Source organism: Pocillopora verrucosa, chromosome 12 (genome assembly GCF_036669915.1).
Source record: "Pocillopora verrucosa isolate sample1 chromosome 12, ASM3666991v2, whole genome shotgun sequence".
NCBI lineage: Eukaryota > Metazoa > Cnidaria > Anthozoa > Scleractinia > Pocilloporidae > Pocillopora > Pocillopora verrucosa.
In genome coordinates, this window is record NC_089323.1 from 1,809,588 (window position 1) to 1,833,620 (window position 24,033).

At 37.7% G+C, this 24,033-nt stretch overlaps 4 protein-coding genes across 4 annotated transcripts; all 4 read left to right on the plus strand.

Moving 5' to 3' along the window:
• Positions 1–6,472: 6,472 nt before the first annotated feature.
• LOC131781628 (melanocyte-stimulating hormone receptor-like) lies at positions 6,473–7,417 on the plus strand. Its single transcript, XM_059098325.2, has one exon. The coding sequence runs from the start codon at positions 6,473–6,475 to the stop codon at positions 7,415–7,417; it is 945 nt and encodes a 314-aa protein (XP_058954308.2).
• Positions 7,418–10,271: 2,854 nt separating this feature from the next.
• LOC131781639 (trace amine-associated receptor 5-like) lies at positions 10,272–11,216 on the plus strand. The gene has a single exon (XM_059098337.2). The coding sequence runs from the start codon at positions 10,272–10,274 to the stop codon at positions 11,214–11,216; it is 945 nt and encodes a 314-aa protein (XP_058954320.2).
• Positions 11,217–14,469: 3,253 nt separating this feature from the next.
• Positions 14,470–17,675, plus strand: LOC136277365 (trace amine-associated receptor 1-like). The gene is made up of 2 exons (XM_066159395.1): positions 14,470–14,527; positions 16,780–17,675. The coding sequence occupies exons 1-2, from the start codon at positions 14,470–14,472 to the stop codon at positions 17,673–17,675; spliced, it is 954 nt and encodes a 317-aa protein (XP_066015492.1).
• Positions 17,676–21,618: 3,943 nt separating this feature from the next.
• Positions 21,619–22,545, plus strand: LOC136277366 (adenosine receptor A3-like). The gene has a single exon (XM_066159396.1). The coding sequence runs from the start codon at positions 21,619–21,621 to the stop codon at positions 22,543–22,545; it is 927 nt and encodes a 308-aa protein (XP_066015493.1).
• The last annotated feature ends 1,488 nt before the right edge of the window (positions 22,546–24,033 follow it).

A 24,033-nucleotide genomic window follows, 5' to 3' on the forward strand; every position in this document is an offset into this window, starting at 1 on the left:
GCTCTCTCTTTTGAGTCGTTTTGATTTAAAACAAGAGTTTAGAGTTGATCGCAATACAGGGCGTGTATTTCCACATAATTGTCAGCCCTCAGTAGAAAATGAAAACATGTTTAAATATATTCCTTTTTTCTTCGTTTCAATAAATTAATAAAGGGGTGTTTCCTTGTTGTATTACCAAACAATAATATGACCAATGTCGTCTTTGTTTGCCAAAGAAAAAATTTTCATTAAGGTTAGATTAAATTTTATGTACAGGAATAAATAGCTGACTACGACCAATATGCTACTGTTAGCTCCAAAGCTGCAGTCTTTGTGCTGAAAATTATCATAAAAAAGGATCAGAAATTAAATTTCCGGCGAAGAATCCTAATACAAGAAGCAAAGGGAAGATGCATCTTTGTCTGTGAAAGAAAAATGATGGATTGAAATGAAAGATTTAGAGGTGACATGTTGCGAAAATGAAATGAATAATTAAGTTTTTGATAACATCCCAGACTAAAAACGAAGCCGATATTGTCTAGTCGAGCTGATTTGTCTTCATTTTTGAAAGTGTAAGTTTTTTTATTGGTTCCTGCCTCAGCGTGTGGTCGTTAAGATATGAAGTATGCGAGAGATTTAGTAAGCAGAAAAGATGTGTAAGACTTGCTCTACCCCTAGCCGAGAGTAACTATAGGTTCCCGAATAATAAAACAAAGAGAACAAATTGTAAATCGAGCGTTAATGGTTTTTTTTTTTTCACTATCCATCCCTTCATCTCCGATCTCGATTTATGAATGAGTTTATTTACTTTATTACTCGAGTGCAACTTTAACTGTGATCAAAGGACAATCGTTGATCACAAACAATAATCGCTGCGAGAAGAAGTCAAATCACCTGCTGTATACCTGAAAGCTTGCTTGCTACGAAAAGAAGTTGGATTTAGGGTTAACAGGCCGACTTTGGTTTGTTATTATCCAGGACAATTTCCATGAATTTGCAAGCGAAAGGAAGAGAGAAAGTTAAGAGCGAAAAATAAATTGCAGAAGATGATTTGTTAGCGGTATACCTTGTTTCGTCTCTAATTCCATTTGGAGACGAAACTGAGAAAAAATAGCTGTGACCTTTTTTTCATTATAATGTTAAACTGAATAATTTTAAAATAAAGGGGGTACGCTTCTAAAGCAACCTTTGTGCTGCGTCGATGGGGGAACATAACAATTAAAAGCGCCGATTTAAAAGATGAATTTTTGTCATAGAATTTTGCAGACGTTGTTCCGAACAGGTAATCCCCACGGTACCAACAAACGCTTTGCGTTCAACTAATTTATTCTTGTTTTTCTCGTTACCATATTCCCACCAATAGCGTAATCCATTTTCTGCATTTAAACACACGCACGACCCATAATTCCACCATTCGCTCTGACCAGGGCTAACGCTCAAACATCAGCGTAGAAACTCTTTACGGTGGCCAATTTACATTATTAACTCAGTTGATAAAACCAAAATATCTTATTTTGAAATAAGTTGACTAAACATAACAATAATAAATAAATTAGTCACAACCTCCCAATACATAAATCTATTCAAACTCAATATTTTGTCAAATATTTAGAGTTTGAATAGATTTATGTATTGGGAGGTTGTGACTAATTTATTTATTAGTGTTATTTTTTTCGGATCAAGCACACCACGGAATTGAACTTTAAATTTTGAGTTTGTCGGAGTAAATTCAGAGAGTTGAAAGTGACACTTAATCATTAACTTATCAGCGAACGTTTTCCTGAGTTAAGATGGATCGTTTTTTGCCTTATCAAAAATGATATTAAAGATTTAACGAAGAAATTGTGAGATGTAAGATTTTATAAAGGTGGTTTGGTTGGTTTATCGCTTCTTTTATTTTTACCTTCATTTTTTGTTGTTTTTTTTTACATCTGAATTGTGGTTCGATGGAAATCATGGAGAAAAAATGCTGGGAGGTTCCTATAAAGTATCTTAAAAAATCGGTCACGGTATTTACGGTGTTTGAATATCTTTCTAATTTACCCGAGTGAGGTTTAGCTGGGTCATACTGCAAAATGATAATGTTGCAGATGTCTTTCAACGTTTTTCTCCAAATGCAAATCAAAACTTATGAATGCATATGTATTTCTATCTATAGACTGCCACCGTTTCAACTTTCTCCTCGAACGATTTACGTCTTGGCTTGATCTTGGCTTGAAGAAGCCTCAAGACGTATTAAAGATCTCACAAACAAAAATAGACGTTCTATTGCATGATAGAGAGGAAAGGGTTTTATTTAGCAGCGCTATAAAATAAGCATTTTACAGATGTCTCTTTACTTGTCACTTACAGCAAAATCATACCTAAGGCAAATAATGCCGAAAAATTTTAAAGACAAGTCTTTTTGTTTGTTCCGAATTTACTTGACACACGTGCACTTTGCCCACGCATTGTAAACGGTAAATGCCACTAAGGATTTCTTTTTGGGATAAGAATAGGAAAGAGGGTTTTAAGACATAGTGAACTGGACCAGCCAAAAAATATGTTCCGGCTAAAATGAACGTTAAGTGCCTTTCGGTGTCACTGGAAAAGGCCTAAAGAAATGTCAGACTTCTAGGGGTCTTCGTCTTCAGTTATTAATTTCTTCTTGTGTTTTGTTGGCAGAAAGTGAAGAACTGCATACAATTGCCAGTTTTTAAAACAATTGTTTCCCCTTTTGGTTTGGTTCGTCTGATTGAGAAACGATACACCAGCTAAATCCACTGCGAACATTTTTTGACACCTCTACGACACGATTAACAGCTGTACAAGCATTGTTGGAATAGTAAATGCTACTGAGAGTTCGTTATGTCAATCTTTTTAGGTAAGTAAAGCTTAGCAGGTGCTGATAAGACAAACATGTCTTACTGCAATAAAGCTGGGAAAGTGGACCACTGTTCATTAGACTGCGTTGTAAAATGAAGACCACAAATATAACACGAGATGGAGCGCAGCAAACCAATTGAAGAACTGGTCTGTTCCCCATATTCGTTCCATGGATTACAGCAGCAATCAATATATTTATCAGCAGTCAACATTTTCTTCTTCATCACAGCATTTCTTGGGAATTCTCCTATTCTTGCTGCTCTTCATAAGGAATCTTCCCTTCATCCGCCATCCACACTCTTGTATCGTTGTCTGGCAACAACTGATCTATTGGTTGGTCTTGTTAGCCAGCCTCTCACCGCTACTTATTGGATGTCCTTGGTTCACCAACAGTGGAATCTTTCTCGATACGTATCTAAAGTAGTCGTAATAGCAAGCTATACATTATGCGTAGTTTCTTTATTGACAATGACGGCCATTAGCGTGGACAGACTTATCGCTCTGCTATTGTGGCTGAGATACAAACATTTTGCACTGACTTACAGTAAGAGACGTTCTGCAAGGGATTGTGGATTTTTGTCATGATAGGGAACTCTCCATTATGTTTTCGAAGAACTTGTAGGTAAATTAAGCTTAATCAATTAGATAAACTCGTTTGAGTGGTTTTAAAATAAAAACCCCTGCCCATGTAAATAGTCAGAAACAATGCAGAAAGCCTTTTTTTCCGCGAAAAGAAATATTTGTAACACCAATGTGTATTAAAATAAACCTTTGAGATATCTTGGGAGTCCTTCTCAGCTAAAGAGATGAATATATATTTGAGGTTGCTTCTTACGCGGAATGCCATCCAGGCCAACCTTCTGCCTGGCTTTGTTTTTCATTCTAAGTATTCACAAACTGCAAGATGGATCAATGGTATTTCACATAACACTGTTGGTGGCGTTGTATTTTGTGTCTATCGAGTAATTTCCTCGCATTCAATCTTAGTCGGAAGCGAAGCGTCTTGAAAATATCGGGGTCTCTCACTGAAACTAAAACATTGTTATCAAATCACTTGGCACCTCTGCCTACACCTTTGATCTGAATAGTTTACAGTTTGTAACCAAATGTTTTTCAGACTGATAAGATTAGCGATTCACTTTAAACAAAGCAGTTTCCCAAGGCTGATGATAAACCTGGAGGTCTTGAGTCAAAAACTATATTTCCAATGGAACTTTTATTATTTTAAAGCCAGGAATTCCATATTTGAGGCAGTTTTTTTTTCCATTGTGATATTATACTTAAATCAAAACCTCTATCATTTTTCGTGTTGATGCCAATTCATTTATTAAATGAAACTTTACCCAAATACATGGCCTTACGCGCAGCTAATTCAGTGATAAAACTCCTGTCTCACCGAACTACCAGAAATAATTAGCAGTCGAAAAATTTTCCTCGGGAAAGGGAATATTGTGTCGTAAATAATGTTAAATTAATTTCCGCGATATTCAAGGACCTTTCAGAATACAAAGGTGGAACCATCACGAATAAATAATAATTTTAGATGATTCTCGAACAGTTTCAAAGAATCATCTGTTTCTTCGAAATTGATAGAGTGATGATCTAAGCCTATTATCCTCCAGAGCTCCTGCTGGGAAAATTGCTATATTTTTTGACTGAATAGGCAGTTTGCATTTGCATTTTGAATAGCTAAGCCATACTGTGAAAGTTTATGTGAAAATGTTATCACAGATAGTGAGTTTAAAGTTGTCTTGGCAAGGCTGGTGATGTCATGAAAAAAATCTCTCGTTACATATAGTTACGAAAACCCTGCGTGAAAAACGAAATGTCTGTTTTCTGAGTTGCGAAATGACGAAGAATATTTGCTGGCATTTATACCGATTGTCTCTCGAGCTCTGTTTAAAGAAACATGACTCTCCTGGATAACATTTCTACACTGAATCAACTTTTCACAAAAAGGTAAATATCAATGTTTCTCTTTTAACACTCAAATGTTTGCTAGAATCAAATTTATCCGAGGAGAGCAAATAAATTCTGATAAACTTCCTGTTTTCATCTGTGTAACAGGCTATTAATTTGCCGAAAGAAATATTTAATTTCTGGCCTAGAGGGTGATTATACTCTTTTCAAGAAAAGAAAAGAACATTTCAGACGGCTAACGGTCATTAATTTGAGATCACTAATTATTTTATTAGAGAAAAATAAATGCTAACAGGTTACAACAATTAAGGGAATTTCGCTCCATATAGCCAAAACAAAAGGCTAAAGAATTGCTGATCACTTAGAAATTGGGTGCTTTCATGGCTAATGATAACTGCAAGGAACAGCTGCCACAAAATTCGAGAATGAGATAATTTTTTTCACAAAATTTAGGGCTTGTGCTCGATTTTCAGAATAGTAAACGTTATTAAGTATATGAGGTCATGTGAATCCTATTACAAAATTAAGGTGTAAGTAATCACAACAGGTGGGAGCTTTCTAAACGAAAGAATAGAGACGAAACCGTTTGAAATATTGATATGTTTCCCATGATTTGTAACTAAGTTACAAAAACACTCATTCTAATTGTCAGTAGTCACCATTTTCCTCTCTTTATCAAAATTTCATGGGAATTCTTTTATCCTTGTTGCCTTTTATAAGAAATCTTTCCTTAATTCGCCGTCCAAACTCTTGTACCGTTTTCTAGCAACATCTGATCTGTTGGTTGGTCTTGTTAGCCAGCCTCTCTTTGCTGCCTACTCCATGACATTAGTTTAAGAACTCTAAAGTCTTTGTGGATACGATAGAGACGTTGACTACACAACAAGCTATGTATAACCTGATTATAAATTCAGTGCGGAGGATGAAAAGTGTCAGTCGTTTACTTTTATATTCATCTTGAATGAAAGAGGTGTTGAACGTGCTAAATTGAAATGAAGAATTGTTTTCCTTGTTGGGAATTCGACATGAAATTAACCTAGAAACGAGCCTAAGGGGGAATCGAAAATATGGAAGGGAGAATTTCAAGGAAATTCTTGTTTTAATAACAAATTTGACGAGAGCAACTTAATATCATGCATCTTCATCAAGTGGATTAACATGATGGAAATACAGCTTACTGCAAGATCATTGAAATATTTTACTTCAAGTTCTAATTATCGTAAAAACTAGACATCTGTTTTCATGTAAAACTCACGATAGGAGAGTATGGAACTTAATTAAAATCAATAGCAACCTGATACAAATCTTTTGATTAATCAAATAGTCTATTTTCTCACATTTAGAAAAGAAGTAGGAGGTAATCAACAAATTATTGTGTTTTTACTGAATGGCTTTTAATCATATCATATTATTTCCATTTATTATCCTAACACTAAGAGAAGGAAGCGCTTACGACGCTTTTGAAAGAGATATAAGTTAATTTTATCGTTTCAGGCAGCTATAAAATAAGGTGGTAACAGATGTCTTTATGGTCTTTGATACCTGAGGCATAGGGAGAATTCATGGACCAAATTTCCCCTTTTTTGGCACCACAGACGGTGGTGAAAGAAAGAAAGTGATCGGAGTTGGACAGGTGCTTTCAAGACAAAGAATCTCTCGTTACAATTTCGAATAACCTAAATGAAAAAAGGTAAAACGGTTGCAGAGGATGGCGGCAACAAAGTCCACTGGAGATGAAAGGCAAACGAAAACGTTTGAAGAACTTGTATGCTCCTCTTCTTTGGCAGGCGAATTGCAACAATACTCCTTACTTTTGTCAGCAGTCAACATTTTTTTTTCCCTTACAGCATTTCTTGGGAATTCTCTGATCTTCGTTGCACTTCACAAGATATCTTCCCTCCATCCGCCATCCAAACTCTTGTATTGTTGTCTGGCAACAACTGATCTGTTGGTTGGTCTGGTAGGCCAGCCTCTCACTGCTGCTCTTTGGATGTCGGTTGTTCGTGAACAGTGGAGACTTTGTCGATTCGCTTGGGAAGCAGCCTCCATTTCAGGGTATGGATTGTCTTTAATGTCTTTGATGACAGTGGCAGCCATGAGCGTGGACAGACTTCTGGCCTTGTTGTTGAGGCTGAGATATAAACAAATTGTAACTCTGAAGCGTACATATTTCATTGTCGTTACTCTTTGGATTATAACCGTTGTCGCTACTCTATGCCACGCGTTACTTCCTCGTATAGCGCGTTGGTTTGGTCGCATTATCATCCCATCTTGCTTATTAATCTCGATTGCTTCATATGCTAAGATTTTTCTCGCTCTTCGCCGTCATCAGGCTCAAATACAAGATCATGTTCAACAACAGCCAAGCCAACCAAATGCACTGAACATGGCACGATACAGAAAGGCAGTGTACAGTGCACTGTGGGTGCAGTTAGTGTTACTTGCCTGTTACTTACCAGTTAGTGTAGTGACAACTGTGATAGGTCCTAGACAAGCAAATTTATCACATTTGGTAGTCGCCCTGGGAATAGCCAACACCCTAATTTATTTAAACTCGACGTTAAACCCGTTCCTGTATTGCTGGAAGATTAGTGAAGTGAGACAAGCAATGAAGCAGACAATCCGAAAAGCACTTTGCTGTTCATTGAGTTAATACTATCTTCCGTTAAGCTTATATTAGTCGTATCAAAGCTGGTTGTTATTGGATATCGCTTGTCTGATAAATTATTCAAAAAGAAGAAATAAGGAGCTTAATTACATTAATCATTAAGCCGCGTCACAAACTGTTTTGATAATATTATTCTTATATTGCCCAAGAAAAACCAAGAGTCGAGGAATTTAAACATTAACGACATCATAAGTGTAGTGACACTGTGACGATTTAATCTTTAATTACTGGGCTTCCTGTGTAGTTTATTGCCTGCGCACATGTCAGCGGAATTGTTGATCCGCACATGTCAGAGGACTTTTTTTTTATTCCACCATCTATATTGATGTTGCTGGGGCGAAGTCTTATATGGATAGTCTCTTTGACCCCACGCGTGTACCAGTGGAAGTCACGATCAATAAACTTAACCTTGCTCCGAATATGGAATATGCCCCGTTCGTTTGGGCGCTCCGAAACCGCAGAGGTTTGAGTTCGAGCAAACTGTATCTCTCTGTCATGTTCTTGTATCCTTTTTCGCATCGATCTCCCTGTTTCACCGCTATACACTTTGCTGCATTCACATGGGATCTTGTAAACCGGGCTGTCTTGTTTATTTAGAACAAATTAGTTAGAATCAATTAATCGAATGAAAAGCGTTCTTTGACTCGGTGGGGATTACCTCTTCGGAAAGCTGCTTTCCAAACAGCGGCTGCAAAACTCTAGAACAAAAATTTATCTTTCAAATCGGCACTCTTAGCTGTTATTCTCCCTCATCGACGCAGCACCACAATTGCTTAAGAAACGTACCGCTTTATTTTAAAATAATTCAGTTTAACATTATAATTAAAAAGAAAAAAGTTACAGCTATTTTTTTTCCATTTTCGTCTCGGACTGGAATTGGAGACGAAACACCGCCAACAAAATAATCATCTTATGCAATTTATTTTTCACTCTCAAATTTCTCTCTTCCTTTCCCTTGCAAATTTTCCTGGATAATAACAAACAAAAGTCAGCTAATCAAGTATAGCTAGATCCAATTTCTTCTCCTATCAAGCAAGCTTTCGAGTATAAAGCAGGTGATCTGACTTCTTCTTGCAGCGATTCTCGTTTGTCATCAACGATTATCCTCTGATCACAATTAAAGTTGCACTCGAATAATGAAGTGAACAAACTGATTCCTAAATCGAGATCGGAAATGAAGGGATGAATAGTGAAAAAAAACCATTAACACTCGATTGGAAATCTGTTTTATTCTATGTTTTTTTACTCGGGAACCTATAGTTACTCTCGGCTAAGCGTAGAGCAAGTCTTACACATCTTTTATGCTCCCTAAACCTTTAGCGTGCTTCATGTCTTCACGACCGCACGCTGAGGCAGGAACCAATCTTAAAGTTTACAATGCCAAAAGTGAATGAAAAGCGCTCGTTGATACCGTGGGGACTAAGAGTGCCGATTTGAAAGATTAATTTTTGTTCTTGAGTTTTGCGGCTTTCCGAACCGCCTAGATGAAGTGAAAGGCCGCAAACTGCCATACGCTGCTTCTCAGTCTCGGTTTCAGAATTTCCCACACACGGAGAAAAAGGTCAAAACTTAATTATTAGCGCTCATAAAAAGACAGGTTGTTTCAGAACTGATTTAAAAAGTTTTCTCATCTTATTGTCAGATAAAATATAATCGATATCCATAAATGTTTACCATGTTCATTAACTCTCTATTTTAATTAACTTTTATTTTACAGTTGGCAGGCGCAAACATATTAATGACATTAATGTTTGTTAACTGAACCGCAGTCGCTACTCTGAATAAGCCGAGAGATCAAATATATTAACTTCAATTGTAGGGTAAGGGAATTGGTTCTCAGTCTTCACCGGATTCCAACCAACCAACCAACTTTAGTAAAACTTTCACTTTTCTCGTTTCAGTCATTTCTCCAGGTTTCATCGTCCAGAATTTCCCAACACAGAGAGAGAAGATAAATATTTAATTATCAGTGCTCAAAAATGACAGGTTATTTACATAAACTGCTTATTTAACGGCATCGAAAACATGATTAAAAATAATTTTGTTATGGTATTGCCAAATTAGAACAAATTCAATCCGTTTCTATTTTTAACACGCAAATTAACTCTATGGATAATTTGTTATTATCGTAAGCTTCACGGTTTGGTAAATGATGAAACTGGATCACAGTTTTCAGAAGATTTTTTAATTTGCTTTTTTCTATATCTGTTAAATTAAAGGTGTTTGGCTGTGTAATATCGTGTATCTGCTATTATTCGTCTCGAATTCAAGTCGGATGCTAAAAAAAACAATGAACGCGGAATGACTTTTTAATAAAAAAAAAAAAAGTCAAATATTTTGAAAAGAGTTTGCATTTGTGACCAAGTATTCATGTTTTATGTTTTCGGAAACAGTCGGGAATTCAATTATTCTTGGACAAATTGACATCACCAAGTTCAAATTTTTTCTTTTTAGTTTTTCATAGCTGAGAATGATACAATGCTTAAGAGCACACAGATAATATTTTCAAAAATACTCTCCAACAATGAATGCTCACCTGGTTGAAAAGGGATTATTTGCCGCGGAATAAAGCTCTATTTATACAGATGTCTTAATGCTTTCGTCCTATTGCTGTTTCATACGCGGGCAAATCAAAAGTTAAAGGAAAAAACTTTTTTGGCAACACAGACACTTTGCTTGTGCATGTAAATGAATATACACTGATAAGGAAATCTTAGTGTAAGTGCTCTTATGAAGGCAAGGTCGAAGTGATCTTAACTTTTCAGATGCTCATTAAGACGAAATATTTCTGGCCATAATCAGTGGTAAGTGCAAAAAAAACCGGAACGACTACAGTATGATGGAGACAACAAATTTAACAGGAAATGAAACACAGGCAAAAACATTTCAAGAACTGCTATGCTCCCCCGCTTTGGGAGGTGCATTAAAACAACTAGCAATATTCTCCTCAGCAGTCAACATTCTCCTCTCCATGACAGCATTTTTTGGCAATTCTCTCATCCTTGTTGCCCTTCACAAGGAATCTTCCCTTCATCCACCATCCAAACTCTTATACCGTTGTCTTGCTACAACTGATCTTTTAACAGGCCTCCTTGCGCATCCTCTTGTTGCTTCTCTCTGGATATCAGTGGTTCATAAACACTGGAGTATTTGTCGATTCGTACTTGATGCAAACTTCGTAACATCTTATGTATTACATTTTGTGTCTTTAATGACGACGACGGCCATAAGCGTGGACAGACTTCTCGCCTTGTTGTTAGGGCTGAGATACAGACAAAATGTGAATTTAAAGCGCATTTATGTGGCTCTAGTGCTTTTTTGGGTTGTCCCCTGTATGGACACCCTATTCTTTCTGTTTGTTCCCCTCATACCCCCTTGGTTGGGTCCTATCATCATACCGTCTTGCTTAGTAATCTCAGTCGCTTCGTATATTAAGATTTTCCGCACTCTCAGTCGTCACCGGGCTCAAGTACAAGAGCATGTTCAACAACAATCGAGCCAACCAAACGCACTGACCATGGCACGATGCAAAAAGGCAATGTACAGTGCACTGTGGGTGCAGTTAGCATTAGTTGTCTGTTATGTACCATTGAGTATAGTTGTGCTGGTAATAACTCATACTAAGACATACTCACCACTTTTAATGGTTATTAGAGAAATAGCAATTACTTTTGCTTACTTAAATTCCACTTTGAACCCGTTCCTTTACTGCTGGAAGATCCATGAAGTGAGACGAGCTGTAAAGCAGATAATCAGACAAGTGATATGTTGGCCATGGATTTAGATTCTCTTTGAGCTGTGCTCGTACATTTTAATCCAAAACAAACTTATAGAGTTATGGCTGCTCCAAGTAAATGCTTCTCGAATACGTCCCTGGAGAGTTATAGATATGAAGCTTGAAAAGATCGTCGCTCGAGCGTTTAATAATAATAATAACTTTATTTCATATAGCGGTATATACAAAAGCTCTATATCGCTTTACAATCAAAAAAGAAAATAACTAACTAACAATAACACTAAAACAAAAAGTCAAATGAAAGCGAGTCTGAAAAGATAAGTTTTCAATCTAGATTTAAAAACATCAACTGATCCACTTAATTTAATGTCTAAGGGAATATCATTCCATTGCTTTGGGGCAGCGACCGAAAAGGCCCTGTCCCCATACCTCTTCAGGCGCACATTCGGTACTTCTAATAAATGTTTTCCAGCAGACCTAAGATTTCTTGTAAGGTTATATGGGACTATAAGTTGACTTAAATACGGAGGCGCCAGATTATTGAGAGCTTTAAAAGTTAACAGTAATACTTTAAAGGTAATTCGCTGCTCCACAGGTAACCAATGTAGCTCCTTAAGGACGGGGCGAATGTGCGCAGCCCTAGGTTGCCCAGCTACAAGGCGTGCGGCGCAGTTTTGAACGCGCTGGAGCTTCTGAATAATATAGTCAGGTGACCCGAGGAGCAACGAGTTACAATTGTCCAGTCGACAAGTAACGTAAGCATGGACAAGGGTCTTTGTGCTCTCAGAAGTCAGATACATCCTAATCTTAGCGATATTCCGAAGATGAAATAAAGTAGATTTACAAACGGAACTTACATGCTTATCCAGTGACAAGGTCTCATCAAAAACAACTCCTATGTTCCTAGCTTTGTCAGACCGCTCTACACGATGATCACCAACCAGGATCCTATCTAAAGATGGGCGTGGCCGATATTTTGAACTGATAACGAGCAGTTCCGTCTTGTCCCTATTCAACTTAAGTTTGTTACAAGACATCCAACGGTCGATATCTCTAACACAAGGTTCAACCTGAGAGACAGAATAAGCTTGATCATCCCCACTGAGAGAATTGAAAGATAGATACAACTGAGTATCATCAGCATATAAATGATAGCCCATGTTGTATTGTCTGACAATATCCCCCAATGGGGAGGTATAGAGCAGGTATAAAATCGGTCCAAGCACGGAGCCCTGTGGTACTCCGCACGACAGCGAACACGTGACAGACCGCGCACCACGAATGCTCACAAAATGAGTTCTGTCGCTCAGGTATGATTTAAACCAGGCCAGAGCTAGATCGCAAAGACCGAAGCGGTTTGCTAATCTCTCAATCAGTATAGTGTGATCGACCGTATCGAAAGCGGCCGATAGATCTAATAAAAGTAAGATAACAGTCCTATTCCTATCAACGTCTAGGATAATATCATTAAAAACTTTAACTAAAGCTGTTTCGGTACTATGAAATTGTTTATATGCAGATTGTAGTATTTCATCGAGTCCATTACTAGAAATGTGATTAATCAACTGAGATGCCACCACCTTCTCAGTGAGTTTAGACATGAACGTCAAATTTGAGATAGGACGAAAATTCGAAAAAACTTCAACATCAAGTGTGGGTTTTTCGAGAAGAGGATTCAACAATGCAAGCTTAAAACAGTCTGGAAAAACAGCTAGACATAAAGACTGATTTACAATTTGAGTCATAACAGGCAAAAGACCTGATGTGCACTGCTTCAAAACAGAAGCAGGGACGGGATCAAGAGGACAGGATTTGATGGTCATCTTACTAAGTAATTCCGAGACATCAGACGATGTTACAGACTTAAAACAGGACAAGGCACACTGATGGACAATGCCATTGGACTCCACAACAATATCAGATGTGGAGTCAAGTGAGTTTCGCAGAACTGTAATCTTCTCACTAAAGAAGTCAATGAACTTGTTAGCAAGATCACCATCAGACGCACACCCTGAAGGATACTCCGCTGGCACGCGCTTATGTAGGAGCTTATTTACCGTATTGAAAAGAGTTCGGGGATTATTACTACTCTCCCGTATAATGCCTGAGTAATAGTCAACTTTCGTTTTCTTGATCAAAGCGTTCACTCTAAGGCATTTTTCCTTAAATCTAGAATAATCCGATTCTCGTTTTGAAGAACGCCAGCGCCGCTCGAGAGCTCTGCGTTTTCTCTTTTCAGATCGTATTTCCTCAGTGTACCATAGGGCGGTTGGGCGAAGAGTAATGGTCTTAGTCTTCAGAGGCGCGTGTCTGTCTAACAACGACTTTAATGTAGTGTTATACTCATAAACAAGTTCGCCGAGACTAAAAGAAGCAGCATCCCTTACTAGCCTGGTGTTCTCCAACTGACCACAAAACTCGCTAAAATCAATATCACGAATCTTGCGATATGAGATTCGTTTACGCTCGAGTGGTAATTTAGCAAGGTCCAACAAACTGTGTACAGCAAGATGATCCGAGACAAAAGGATTGTCCACAGTACAGCGGCCAACTAATTTCTCATGAGCTCTCGTTATAATCAAATCGAGTATGTGACCATTCTTATGAGTCGCTTCAGAGACGTGCTGGATCAAATCGAACGATTCCAGGACTTGTAAGAATCGTCGAGCATCGCAATCATTAGGCTCGTCAATATGAAAATTAAAGTCGCCAGCGACTAACAGGGCGTTAGTAGTCGAAACAAGTCCCTCCAGAAAAGAACTAAACTCCTCCAAAAACATTCTGACCGTGAATCCATTCCCAAGACTAGGTGGAGCTCGACAAGCCTAAGATTATGATTGTAAACTGATGTAATATGAATATTAATGAGTTCAAAACTCCTGTGGATCGTTTGTACATCCCTCCTGACCTTAAAAACATCTCCTGTAAACTACAGCAACTCCACCACCGTGAGCATAATTCCTTGGTAACTGCTCAATGTTATACCCTTCAGGACAGTAGACTGATTCATCCAAAGAATCATCAGTGAGCCACGTCTCAGTGATGGCGAATAAATCGATATCATGTTCTACAATGTAATCCCTCAATAACAGAGTCTTCATACGGATTGAGCGAGCATTCAAAAGGACAAATTTCAGAGGTTGTTGGCGTTGCTGGTGATTCAACAGTTGGGGAGCACGGGGGATGGAAATAAGGTTGTTTTTGTTCACTCCCTCCGCGTGCTCCGGAGCGTGACGAGGCCCATGTGCGAGATCATGTTCAACAACAGCCGGCCCAACAAAATTGCACTGAGTATGGTGCGATGCAGAAAGTCAGTGTACAGTGCATTGTGGGTGCAGTTAGTGTTACTTGCTTGTTATGTACCAGTTAGTGTGGTGGGAATTGTGATGGTGTCACGAAGCCAGGAGACGATTCTTGTTCTCCTTTTTAAACACTTTATTATTTATCTTAAACTTCTGAAAACCTTATGATCTCGAACCTTATTTATAGTAGCCGACTACATCATACTTATTTTCTGAAATACTATTTTTAGCAGCAGGAACTTTCTAGACGCTAATGATGACATATCCTCAAAATAACTCAATAGAATGTTCTGGAATATGGAGAAGTTTCTAGCTCAGCTTATGCAATAGCGTTGTGTTAAATCAATGTTCTATTCATTCCTGGAGACTTCGTTACAGATGGCTCATAGACGAGCAAATTTATCACATTTAGTTGTCGCCATGGGAATAGCAAACACCCTAGTTTACTTAAACTCGAGTATAAAGCAAGTGATTTGACATCTTTCCTAAAGCGATTCTCGTTTGCCATCAACGATTATCCTCTGATCACAGTTAAAGTTGCACTCGAATAATGAAATAAACAAACTTATTCATAAGTCGAGATCGGAGATGAAGGGATGGATATCGGAAAAACTATTAACATTCGATGGAAAACTTGTTCTCTTCTATGTTTTATAATTAAGGAACCTATAGTTACTCTCGGCTAGGCGTAGAGCAAGTCTTACACATCGTATACGCGCGCGTGCTTCATGTCTCTACGACCGCACGCTGAGGCAGGAACCAATCTTAAAGTTTACTCTGTCAAAAGTGAGTGGAAAGCGCTCGTTGATACCGTGGGGATTAAGAGTGCCGATTTTAAAGATAAATTTTTGCTCTAGAGTTTTGCGGCTTTCCGAACCGCCTAGATGAAGTGAAAGGCCGCAAACTGCCATACGCTGCTTCTCAGTCTCGGTTTCAGAATTTCCCACACACGGAGAAAAAGGTCAAAACTTAATTATTAGCGCTCATGAAAAGACAGGTTGTTTAAGAACTGATTTAAAAAGTTTTCTCGTCTTATTGTCAGATAAAATATAATCGATATCCATTAATGTTTACCATGTTCATTAACTCTCTATATTAATTAACTTTTATCTTACAGTTGGCAGGCGCAAACCTATTAATGACATTAATGTTTGTTAACTGAGTCGCAGTCGCTACTCTGAATAAGCCGAGAAATCAAATATATTGACGTAAAATCTAGGGTAAGGGAATTGGTTCTCAGTCTTCGCCAGATTCCAACCAACCAACTAACTTTAGTAAAACTTTCACTTTTCTCGTTGCAGTCATTTCTCGAGGTTTCAATGAAGTCCAGAATTTCCCAACACAGAGAGAGAAGATAAATATTTAATTATCAGTGCTCAAAAATGACAGGTTATTTACCTAAACTGCTTCTTTATCGGCATCGAAAACATGATTAAAAATAATTTTGTCAAATTAGAACAAATTAAATCCGTTTCTATTTTTAACACGCAAATTAACTTTATGAATAATTTGTTATTATCGTAAGCTTTACGGTTTGGTAAATGGTGAAATTGGATCACAGTTTTCAAAAGATTTTTAATTTGCTTGTTTTTATATCTGTTAAATTAAAGGTGTTTGGCTGCGTAATATCGTGTATCTGCTATTATTCGTCTCAAATTCAAGTCGGATGCTAAAAAAAACAATGAGCGCGGAAATGACTTTTTAATAAAAAAAAGTCAAATATTTTGAAAAGAGTTTGCATTTGTGACCAAATATTCAGGTTTTATGTTTTCGGAAACAGTCGGGAATTCAATTATTCTTGGACAAATTGACACCGCCAAGTTCAAATTTTTGCTTTTTAGTTTGTCATAGCTGAGAATGATACAATGCTCAACAGCACACAGATAATATTTTCAAAAATACTCTCTAACAATGAATGCTCATCTGATTGAAGAGGGATTGTTTGTCATACAGATGTCGTAATGCTTCCGTCCTATTGCTGATTCATACGTGGGCAAATCAAAAGTTAAAGGAAAAAAACTTTTTGACAGCACAGACACTTTGCTTGTGCATGAATATAAGGAAATCTTAGTGTAAGTGCTCTTATGAAGGCAAGGTCGAAGTGATCTTTACTTTTCGGATGCTCATTCAGACGAAATATTTCTGGCCATAATCAGTGGTAAGTTGCAAAAAGAAAAACCGGAACGACTACAGTATGATGGAGACAACAAATTTAACAGGAAATGAAACACAGGCAAAAACATTTCAAGAACTGCTATGCTCCCCCGCTTTGGGAGGTGCATTAAAACAACTAGCAATATTTTCCTCAGCAGTCAACATTCTCCTCTCCATCACAGCATTTCTTGGCAATTCTCTCATCCTTGTTGCCCTTCACAAGGAATCTTCCCTTCATCCACCGTCCAAACTCTTATACCGTTGTCTTGCTACAACTGATCTTTTAGCAGGCCTCCTTGCGCATCCTCTTGTTGCTTCTCTCTGGATATCCGTGGTTCATGAACACTGGAGTATTTGTCGATTCGTACTTGATGCAAGCCTCGCAACGTCTTATGTATTACATTCAGTGTCTTTAATGACGACGACGGCCATAAGCGTGGACAGACTTCTCGCCTGGTTGTTAGGGCTAAGATACAAACAAATTGTGAATTTAAAGCGCATTTATATGGCGCTAGCGCTCTTTTGGGTTGTCCCCTGTATCGACACCCTATTCTTTCTGTTTGTTCCCCATATACGCCCTTGGTTGGGTCCTATCATCATACCGTCTTGCTTAGTAATCTCAGTCGCTTCGTATATTAAGATTTTCCGCACTCTCAGTCGTCAGCAGGCTCAAATACAAGATCATGTTCAACAACAGTCGAGCCAACCAAACGCACTGAACATGGCACGATGCAAAAAGACAATGTACAGTGCACTGTGGGTGCAGTTAGCATTAGTTGTCTGTTATGTACCATTGAGTATAGTTTTGCTGTTAATAACTCATACTAAGACATACTCACCACTTTTAATGGTTATTAGAGAAATAGCAATTACTTTTGCTTACTTAAATTCAACTTTGAACCCGTTCCTTTACTGCTGGAAGATCCATGAAGTGAGACGAGCTGTAAAGCAGATAATCAGACAAATAATAATAATAATAATACAGTATTTATATAGCGCTATTTCTATTGCTATATTCAATAGCGCTTTACAATTCATTTATAACAATTAACATTTTATATGATCAAAGGTGCTTTGCAATTAGTGTCTCTTCCACCCATCCCACCCCAGGGGAGGACATCCACCACACAGTAATCTCGTGCGTGGGAAATTAACGTCTCCTACCCCAACCCTGCAGGAGACGGGGCCTACGGTTTTACGTCTTATCCGAGAAGACGAAGCAATGTGAGTAAAGCGTCTTGCTTAAGGACACAACGTCATACCCCAGCCAGGACTTGAACCCGGGCCGTCGGACCCAGAGTCCAGCACACTGACCACTGGACTACTCACGCCTCGAACAAGTGATGTGTTGTCCATGGATTTAGATTCTCTTTGAGCTGTGCTCGTACATTTCAATCCAAAACAAACTTATAGAGTTATGGCTGCTCCAAGTAAATGCTTCTCGAATACGTCCCTAGATAGTAATAGATATGAAGCTTGAAAAGATCGTCGCTCGAGCATTTGTTGGTATTTTATGATTTACGTAAATAACTTAAGGGCAAGGAATCGAGGCACTGAAGATATCTTAAGAAAATTATATTTATATATTTCCTGCAACAACATTTACCGTGTACCAAGAAAAAAAAAAGAAAAGAAAGAGAAAGACATACAGCGTTATCATCAGACTCATGTACAAGATCATGTTCAGCAACAGCCGGCCCAACCAAAGGCACTGAACATGGTGCGATACAAAAAGGCAGTGTACACTCCACTGTGAGTATAGTTAGTGTTACTTGCTTGTTATGTACCACTTAGTGCGGTGGGAATTGTGTTGGCTCACAGACAAGCAAATTTATCTCATTTAGTCGTCGCCCTGGGAATAGTAAACGCCCTGGTTTATTTCAACTCGACGTTAAACCCGTTCCTATACTGCTGGAAGATTAGTGAAGTGAGACAAGCTGTGAAGCTGACAATCAGACAAGCACTTTGCTGTTTATGGAGTTAATAAGATCTTCCGTTAAGTTCTTATCAGTCGTATCAAAGCTGGTTGTTATTGGATATTGCTTGTCTGATAAATTATTAAAAAGGAAGAAATAAGGAGCTTAATTATATTAATCATTAAGTCGCGTCACAAACTGTTTTGATAATATTATTCTTATATTGCCCAAGAAAAACCAAAAGTCGAGGAATCTAAACATTAATGACATCCCAAGTATAGTGACACTGTGACGATTTAATCTTTAATTACTGGGTTTCCTGTGTAGTTTAGTGCCCGCGCACATGTCAGCGGCGTTTTTTAACCGCATATGTCAGAGGACGTTTTTTTGATACCACTATCTTTATTGATGTTGCTGGGGTGAAGCCTTATATGGATAGTCTCTTTGACCCTACGCGTGTACCAGAGGGGGTCACGATCAATAAACTTAACCTTGCTCCAAATAGAAATATGCCCCGTTTCTTTAGGGCGCTCCGAAACCGCAGAGGTTTGAGTACGAGCAAACCGTATGTCTCTGTCATGTTCTTGTATCCTTTCTCGCATCGATCTCCCTGTTTCACCGATATACACTTTGCTGCATTCACATGGGATCTTGTAAACCGGGCCGTCTTGTTTCTTTAGAACAAATTAGTTAGAATCAATTAGCTGAATGAAAAGCGTTCGTTGACTCGGTGGGGATTATCTCTTCGGAAAGCTGTTTTCCAAACAGCGGCTGCGAAACTCTAGAACAAAATTTATCTTTCAAATCGGCACTCTTAGTTGTTATTCTCCCCCACCGTTGCAGCACCACAATTGCTTAAGAAACGTACCGCTTTATTTTAAAATAATTCAGTTGAACATTATAATTAAAAAGAAAAAAGTTACAGCCATTTTTTTCTCAGTTTCGTCTCGGACTGGAATTGGAGACGAAACAAGATATACCGCCAACAAAATAATCATCTCATGCAATTTATTTTTCAATCTTAAATTTCTCTCTTCCTTTCCCTTGCAAATTTTCCTGGATAATAACAAACAAAAGTCAGCTAATCAAGCATAGCTAGATCCAATTTCTTCTCCTATCAAGCAAGCTTTCGAATATACAGCAGGTGATTTGACTCCTTCTTGCGGCGATTCTAGTTTATTATCAACGATTATCCTCTGATCACAGTAAAAGTTGCACTCGAATAATGATCTGAACAAACTCATTCATAAAGATCGAGATCGAAGATAAAGGGATGGATATCAGAAAAACTATTAACACTCGATTGACAATTTGTTTTCTTCTATGTTTTATAACTCAGGAACCTATAGTTACTCTCGGCTAGGCGCACAGCAAGTCTTACACCTCTTATACGCTCGCGCACATCCTATACGCTGAGGCAGAAACCAATCAAAAAGTTTACAATGTCAAAAGAGAATGAAAAGCGCTCGTTGAAACTGTGGGGATTAAGAGTTCCGATTTGAAGGATAAATTTTTGTTTTAGAGTTTTACGGCTTTCCGAACCGCCTTGATGTAGGGGAAGACCGCAAACTGCCATACGCTGCTTCTCAGTTTCAGTTTTAGACTTTCCCACACACAGAGAAAAAGGTAACAACTTAATTATTAGCGCTTATAAAAGACAGGTTATCATTTAAAAACCGGATTTAAAAAGTTTTCTCTTCTTATTGTCAAATAAGAATATAATCAATGTCTATAAATGTTTACCATGTTAATTAATTCTATTGTTATTTTCTAATTATCCTTAACTTTACAGTTGGCAGGCGCAAACATATTAATGACATTAATGTTTGTTAACTGAGCTGCAGTCGCTACTCTGAATAAACCGAGAGGTCAAATATATTGACGTAAAATCTAGGGTAAGGGAATTGGTTCTCAGTCTTCGCCGGATTCCAATCAACCAACCAACTTTAGTAAAACTTTCACTTTTCTCGTTTCAGTCATTTCTCGAGGTTTTATTAAAGTCCAGAGTTTCCCAACACAGAGAGAGAAGATAAATATTTAATTATCAGTGCTCAAAAATGACAGGTTATTTACGTAAACTGCTTCTTTATCGGCAGCGAAAACATGATCAAAAATAATTTTGTTATGGTATTGTAAAATTAGAACAAATTCAATCCGTGTCTATTTTTAACACGCAAATTAACTCTATGGCTAATTTGTAATTATCCTAAGCTTTACGGTTTGGTAAATGGGGAAATTAAATCACAGTTCTCAAAAGATTTTTTAATTTTGCTTGTTTTTATATCAGTTAAATTAAAGGTGTTTGGCTGCATAATATCGTGCATCTGCTATTATTCGTCTCAAGTTAGTGTCAGATGTTAAAAAAGAAAAACAATGAACGCGGAAATAGCTTTTTAATAAAAAAAAAAAGTCAAATATTTTAAGGAGAGTTTGCATTTATGACCAAATATTCATGTTTTATTTTTCGGAAACAGTCGGGGATTCAATTATTCACGTAACATAGCTAGTAAATTTGTCTAACCAAATTCAATTGCGCGAGCGCGCTTCATATTCCTATTGTGCACGCTCATGACGTCAGCAAACAAATCCGTCCGGAAAAAAAATTTTCCATCGGGTTAAAAATGTTATAACACAATTGGTTCATACAGATGACGTATGAACCAATTGTTTTATAAACTGACATCGCCAACTTCAAGTTTTTGCTTTTTAGTTTGTCATAGCTGAGAATGATACAATGCTCAACAGCACACAGATAACATTTTCAAAATACTCTCCAGTAATGAATGCTCATCTGGTTGAAGAGGGATTGTTTGTCATACAGATGTCTTTATGCTTCCGTCCTATTGCTGATTCATACGTGGGAAAATCAAAAGTGAAAAGAAAAGGAAATTTTCTTGGCAGCACAGACACTTTGTTTGCGCATTTAAATGAATATACATTGATAAGGAAGTCTTAGTGTAATTGCTGTTATGAAGGCAAGGTTGAAGTGATCCTAACTTTCGAATGCTTACTAAGGCGAAATATTTCTTGCCATAATAGGTGGTAAATTTCGAGAAAAAACGGAACGACTGCAGTATGATGGAGACAACAAATTTAACAGGAAATGAAACACAGGCAAAAACATTTCAAGAACTGCTATGCTCCCCCGCTTTGGGAGGTGCACTAAAACAACAAGCAATATTTTTCACAGCAGTCAACATTCTTCTCTCCATGACAGCATTTCTTGGCAATTCTCTCGTCCTTGTTGCCCTTCACAAGGAATCTTCCCTTCATCCACCGTCCAAACTCTTATACCGTTGTCTACTTACAACTGATCTTTTAACAGGCCTCCTTGCGCATCCTCTTGTTGCTTCTCTCTGGATATCCGTGGTTCATGAACACTGGAGTATTTGTCGATTCGTACTTGATGCAAGCCTCGTAACGTCTTATGTATTATCTTCAGTGTCTTTGATGACGACGATGGCCATAAGCGTGGACAGACTTCTCGCCTTGTTGTTAGGACTGAGATACAAACAAATTGTGAATTTGAAACGCGTTTATATCGCTCTAGCGCTATTTTGGGTTGTCCCCATTGTCGACACTCTATACTTTGTGTTTGTTTCTCCTATACCTCCATGTTTGGGTCGTGTCATGATACCATCTTGCTTATTAATCTCAGTTGCTTCGTATATTAAAATTTTCCGTACTCTCAGTCGTCATCAGGCTCAACACCAGCCGAGCCAACCAAGTGCACTGAACATGGCGCGATACAAAAAGGCAGTGTACAGTGCACTGTGGGTGCAGTCAGCACTAGTTGTCTGTTTTGTACCAGTAAGTATAGTTTTGACGGTAATGGCTCGCACAAAGACATATTCACCACTTCTAATGGTTACTAGAGAAATAGCAATTACTTTTTCTTACTTTAGTTCCACTTTGAACCCGTTTCTTTATTGCTGGAAGATCCATGAAGTTAGACGAGCTGTAGACCAGATAATCAGGCAAGTGATGTGTTGTCCATGGAATTAGATTCTCCTTGAGCTGGATAGTAATAGATACGAAGCTTGAAGAGATTGTAGCTCGAGCATTTGTTGGTATTTTGTAATCTTTTGTGAAAAAACTTAAAGGAAAGGAATCGAGGCACTGACGATACCTTCAGAAAACTAAATTTTTATGATTTCGTGCAACAGTATTTACTGTGTACCAAGAAAAAAAAGAAAAGAAAGAGAAAGACATACAGTGTTATTATCAGACTCATGTACAAGATCATATTCAACAGAAGCCGAACCAACCAACTGCACTGAGCATGGCGCGATGCAGAAAAGCAGTAAATGGTACACTAGGGTTGCAGTTAGCATTGGTGGTTTGTTAACTACCATATGGTATAGTGGAAACTGCGATTACTAAAAGTCAAACATATTTGTCACACATAATTGTTACAAGACGATTAATTAAAAGGTCTCTTCATTTATTTTCACACCACTTTGAACCTTCTTTACTGCTGAAAGATTCGTGGAGTACGACAAGCAGTGAAGCAGACAATCAGACATACACACTTTGTCGTTGATATGGAGTTAGAGATCTTCCTCGCGGTATAATCGTGATCAGAAAGACATGAAATCAAAAAACCAACTTTATCTTAAGAAAGCTTGTTTTATTCGTTAAACCTTCTTAGAAAAATGCAATTATGGAGTAGAAATTTCAAAAGGATGGTGCCAGAAGGAGAACTATTAAAGTCATTTATTTTTCTAGCGGTAAAACAGTATATTTTCAAATCCTTTAAAACATGTGTTCATATATAAGGCGCTTGACTTTGGCGCCATATTTCCCACACGAGCGCTGTTACGGGAAAATTTGATGAGTTTTCCATGTGTTTGTTTGGAACATATTTACGCATAAAATTTTTACGTTTAACCATTTTCGATTTATCCGAGTTCTTTCACCCCAGTATTTAAGAAAATATATAGAAAAAAACCACAGCAACTTTTGAATTGCCAACTAATACATTTGGTTGTTACTTTGCCTTTCATCGTACACCTGTATGTTGGAGCTTTGATAACCATTACTGTTGATATTGCATGTAAATAGAAGTGTCAGTGCTTTCTCCTATTGAAATATAAATATAAGTGTTTATGATCTTTCTGGAAAGTTGGTTCTTATGGAAGTTGATAGCTGAGTTTATGCTCGTACGCACAATTTTCTCGCGTTGTCGCTTTTCCGAACTTAACACCAACATCGCATAAATTGGCAGAAATCATTACTACTTCTCGCTTTCATTTCCTGAGCTACTCTACCGAAATTAAGAGAGTTGTTTTTGATATCAGAGCTATGAATTTTGAATTAAATTTGCTCTTTTTAATGGCTTAGAGTCTATTGTATCCGCTTCCTTAGTTTTCAAATTCTTTCTGAACAGATGGAATATTTGAATGAAATCACTTAACCACGAAATACATTTCTCGCTCTTTCGCGACCTTATTCAAATATTGCAATTTGTGTAATAATAGAACCTCGCGCAAT

Coding starts and splice junctions, on each gene's coding strand:
- LOC131781628 (XM_059098325.2), top strand. CDS start 6,473: ATGGCGGCAACAAAGTCCACTGGAGATGAAAGGCAAACGAAAACGTTT.
- LOC131781639 (XM_059098337.2), top strand. CDS start 10,272: ATGGAGACAACAAATTTAACAGGAAATGAAACACAGGCAAAAACATTT.
- LOC136277365 (XM_066159395.1), top strand. CDS start 14,470: ATGCAGAAAGTCAGTGTACAGTGCATTGTGGGTGCAGTTAGTGTTACT. Junction 14,528..16,779: donor TAGTGTTACTTGCTTGTTAT/GTACCAGTTAGT, acceptor TATTTTCCTCAG/CAGTCAACATTCTCCTCTCC.
- LOC136277366 (XM_066159396.1), top strand. CDS start 21,619: ATGGAGACAACAAATTTAACAGGAAATGAAACACAGGCAAAAACATTT.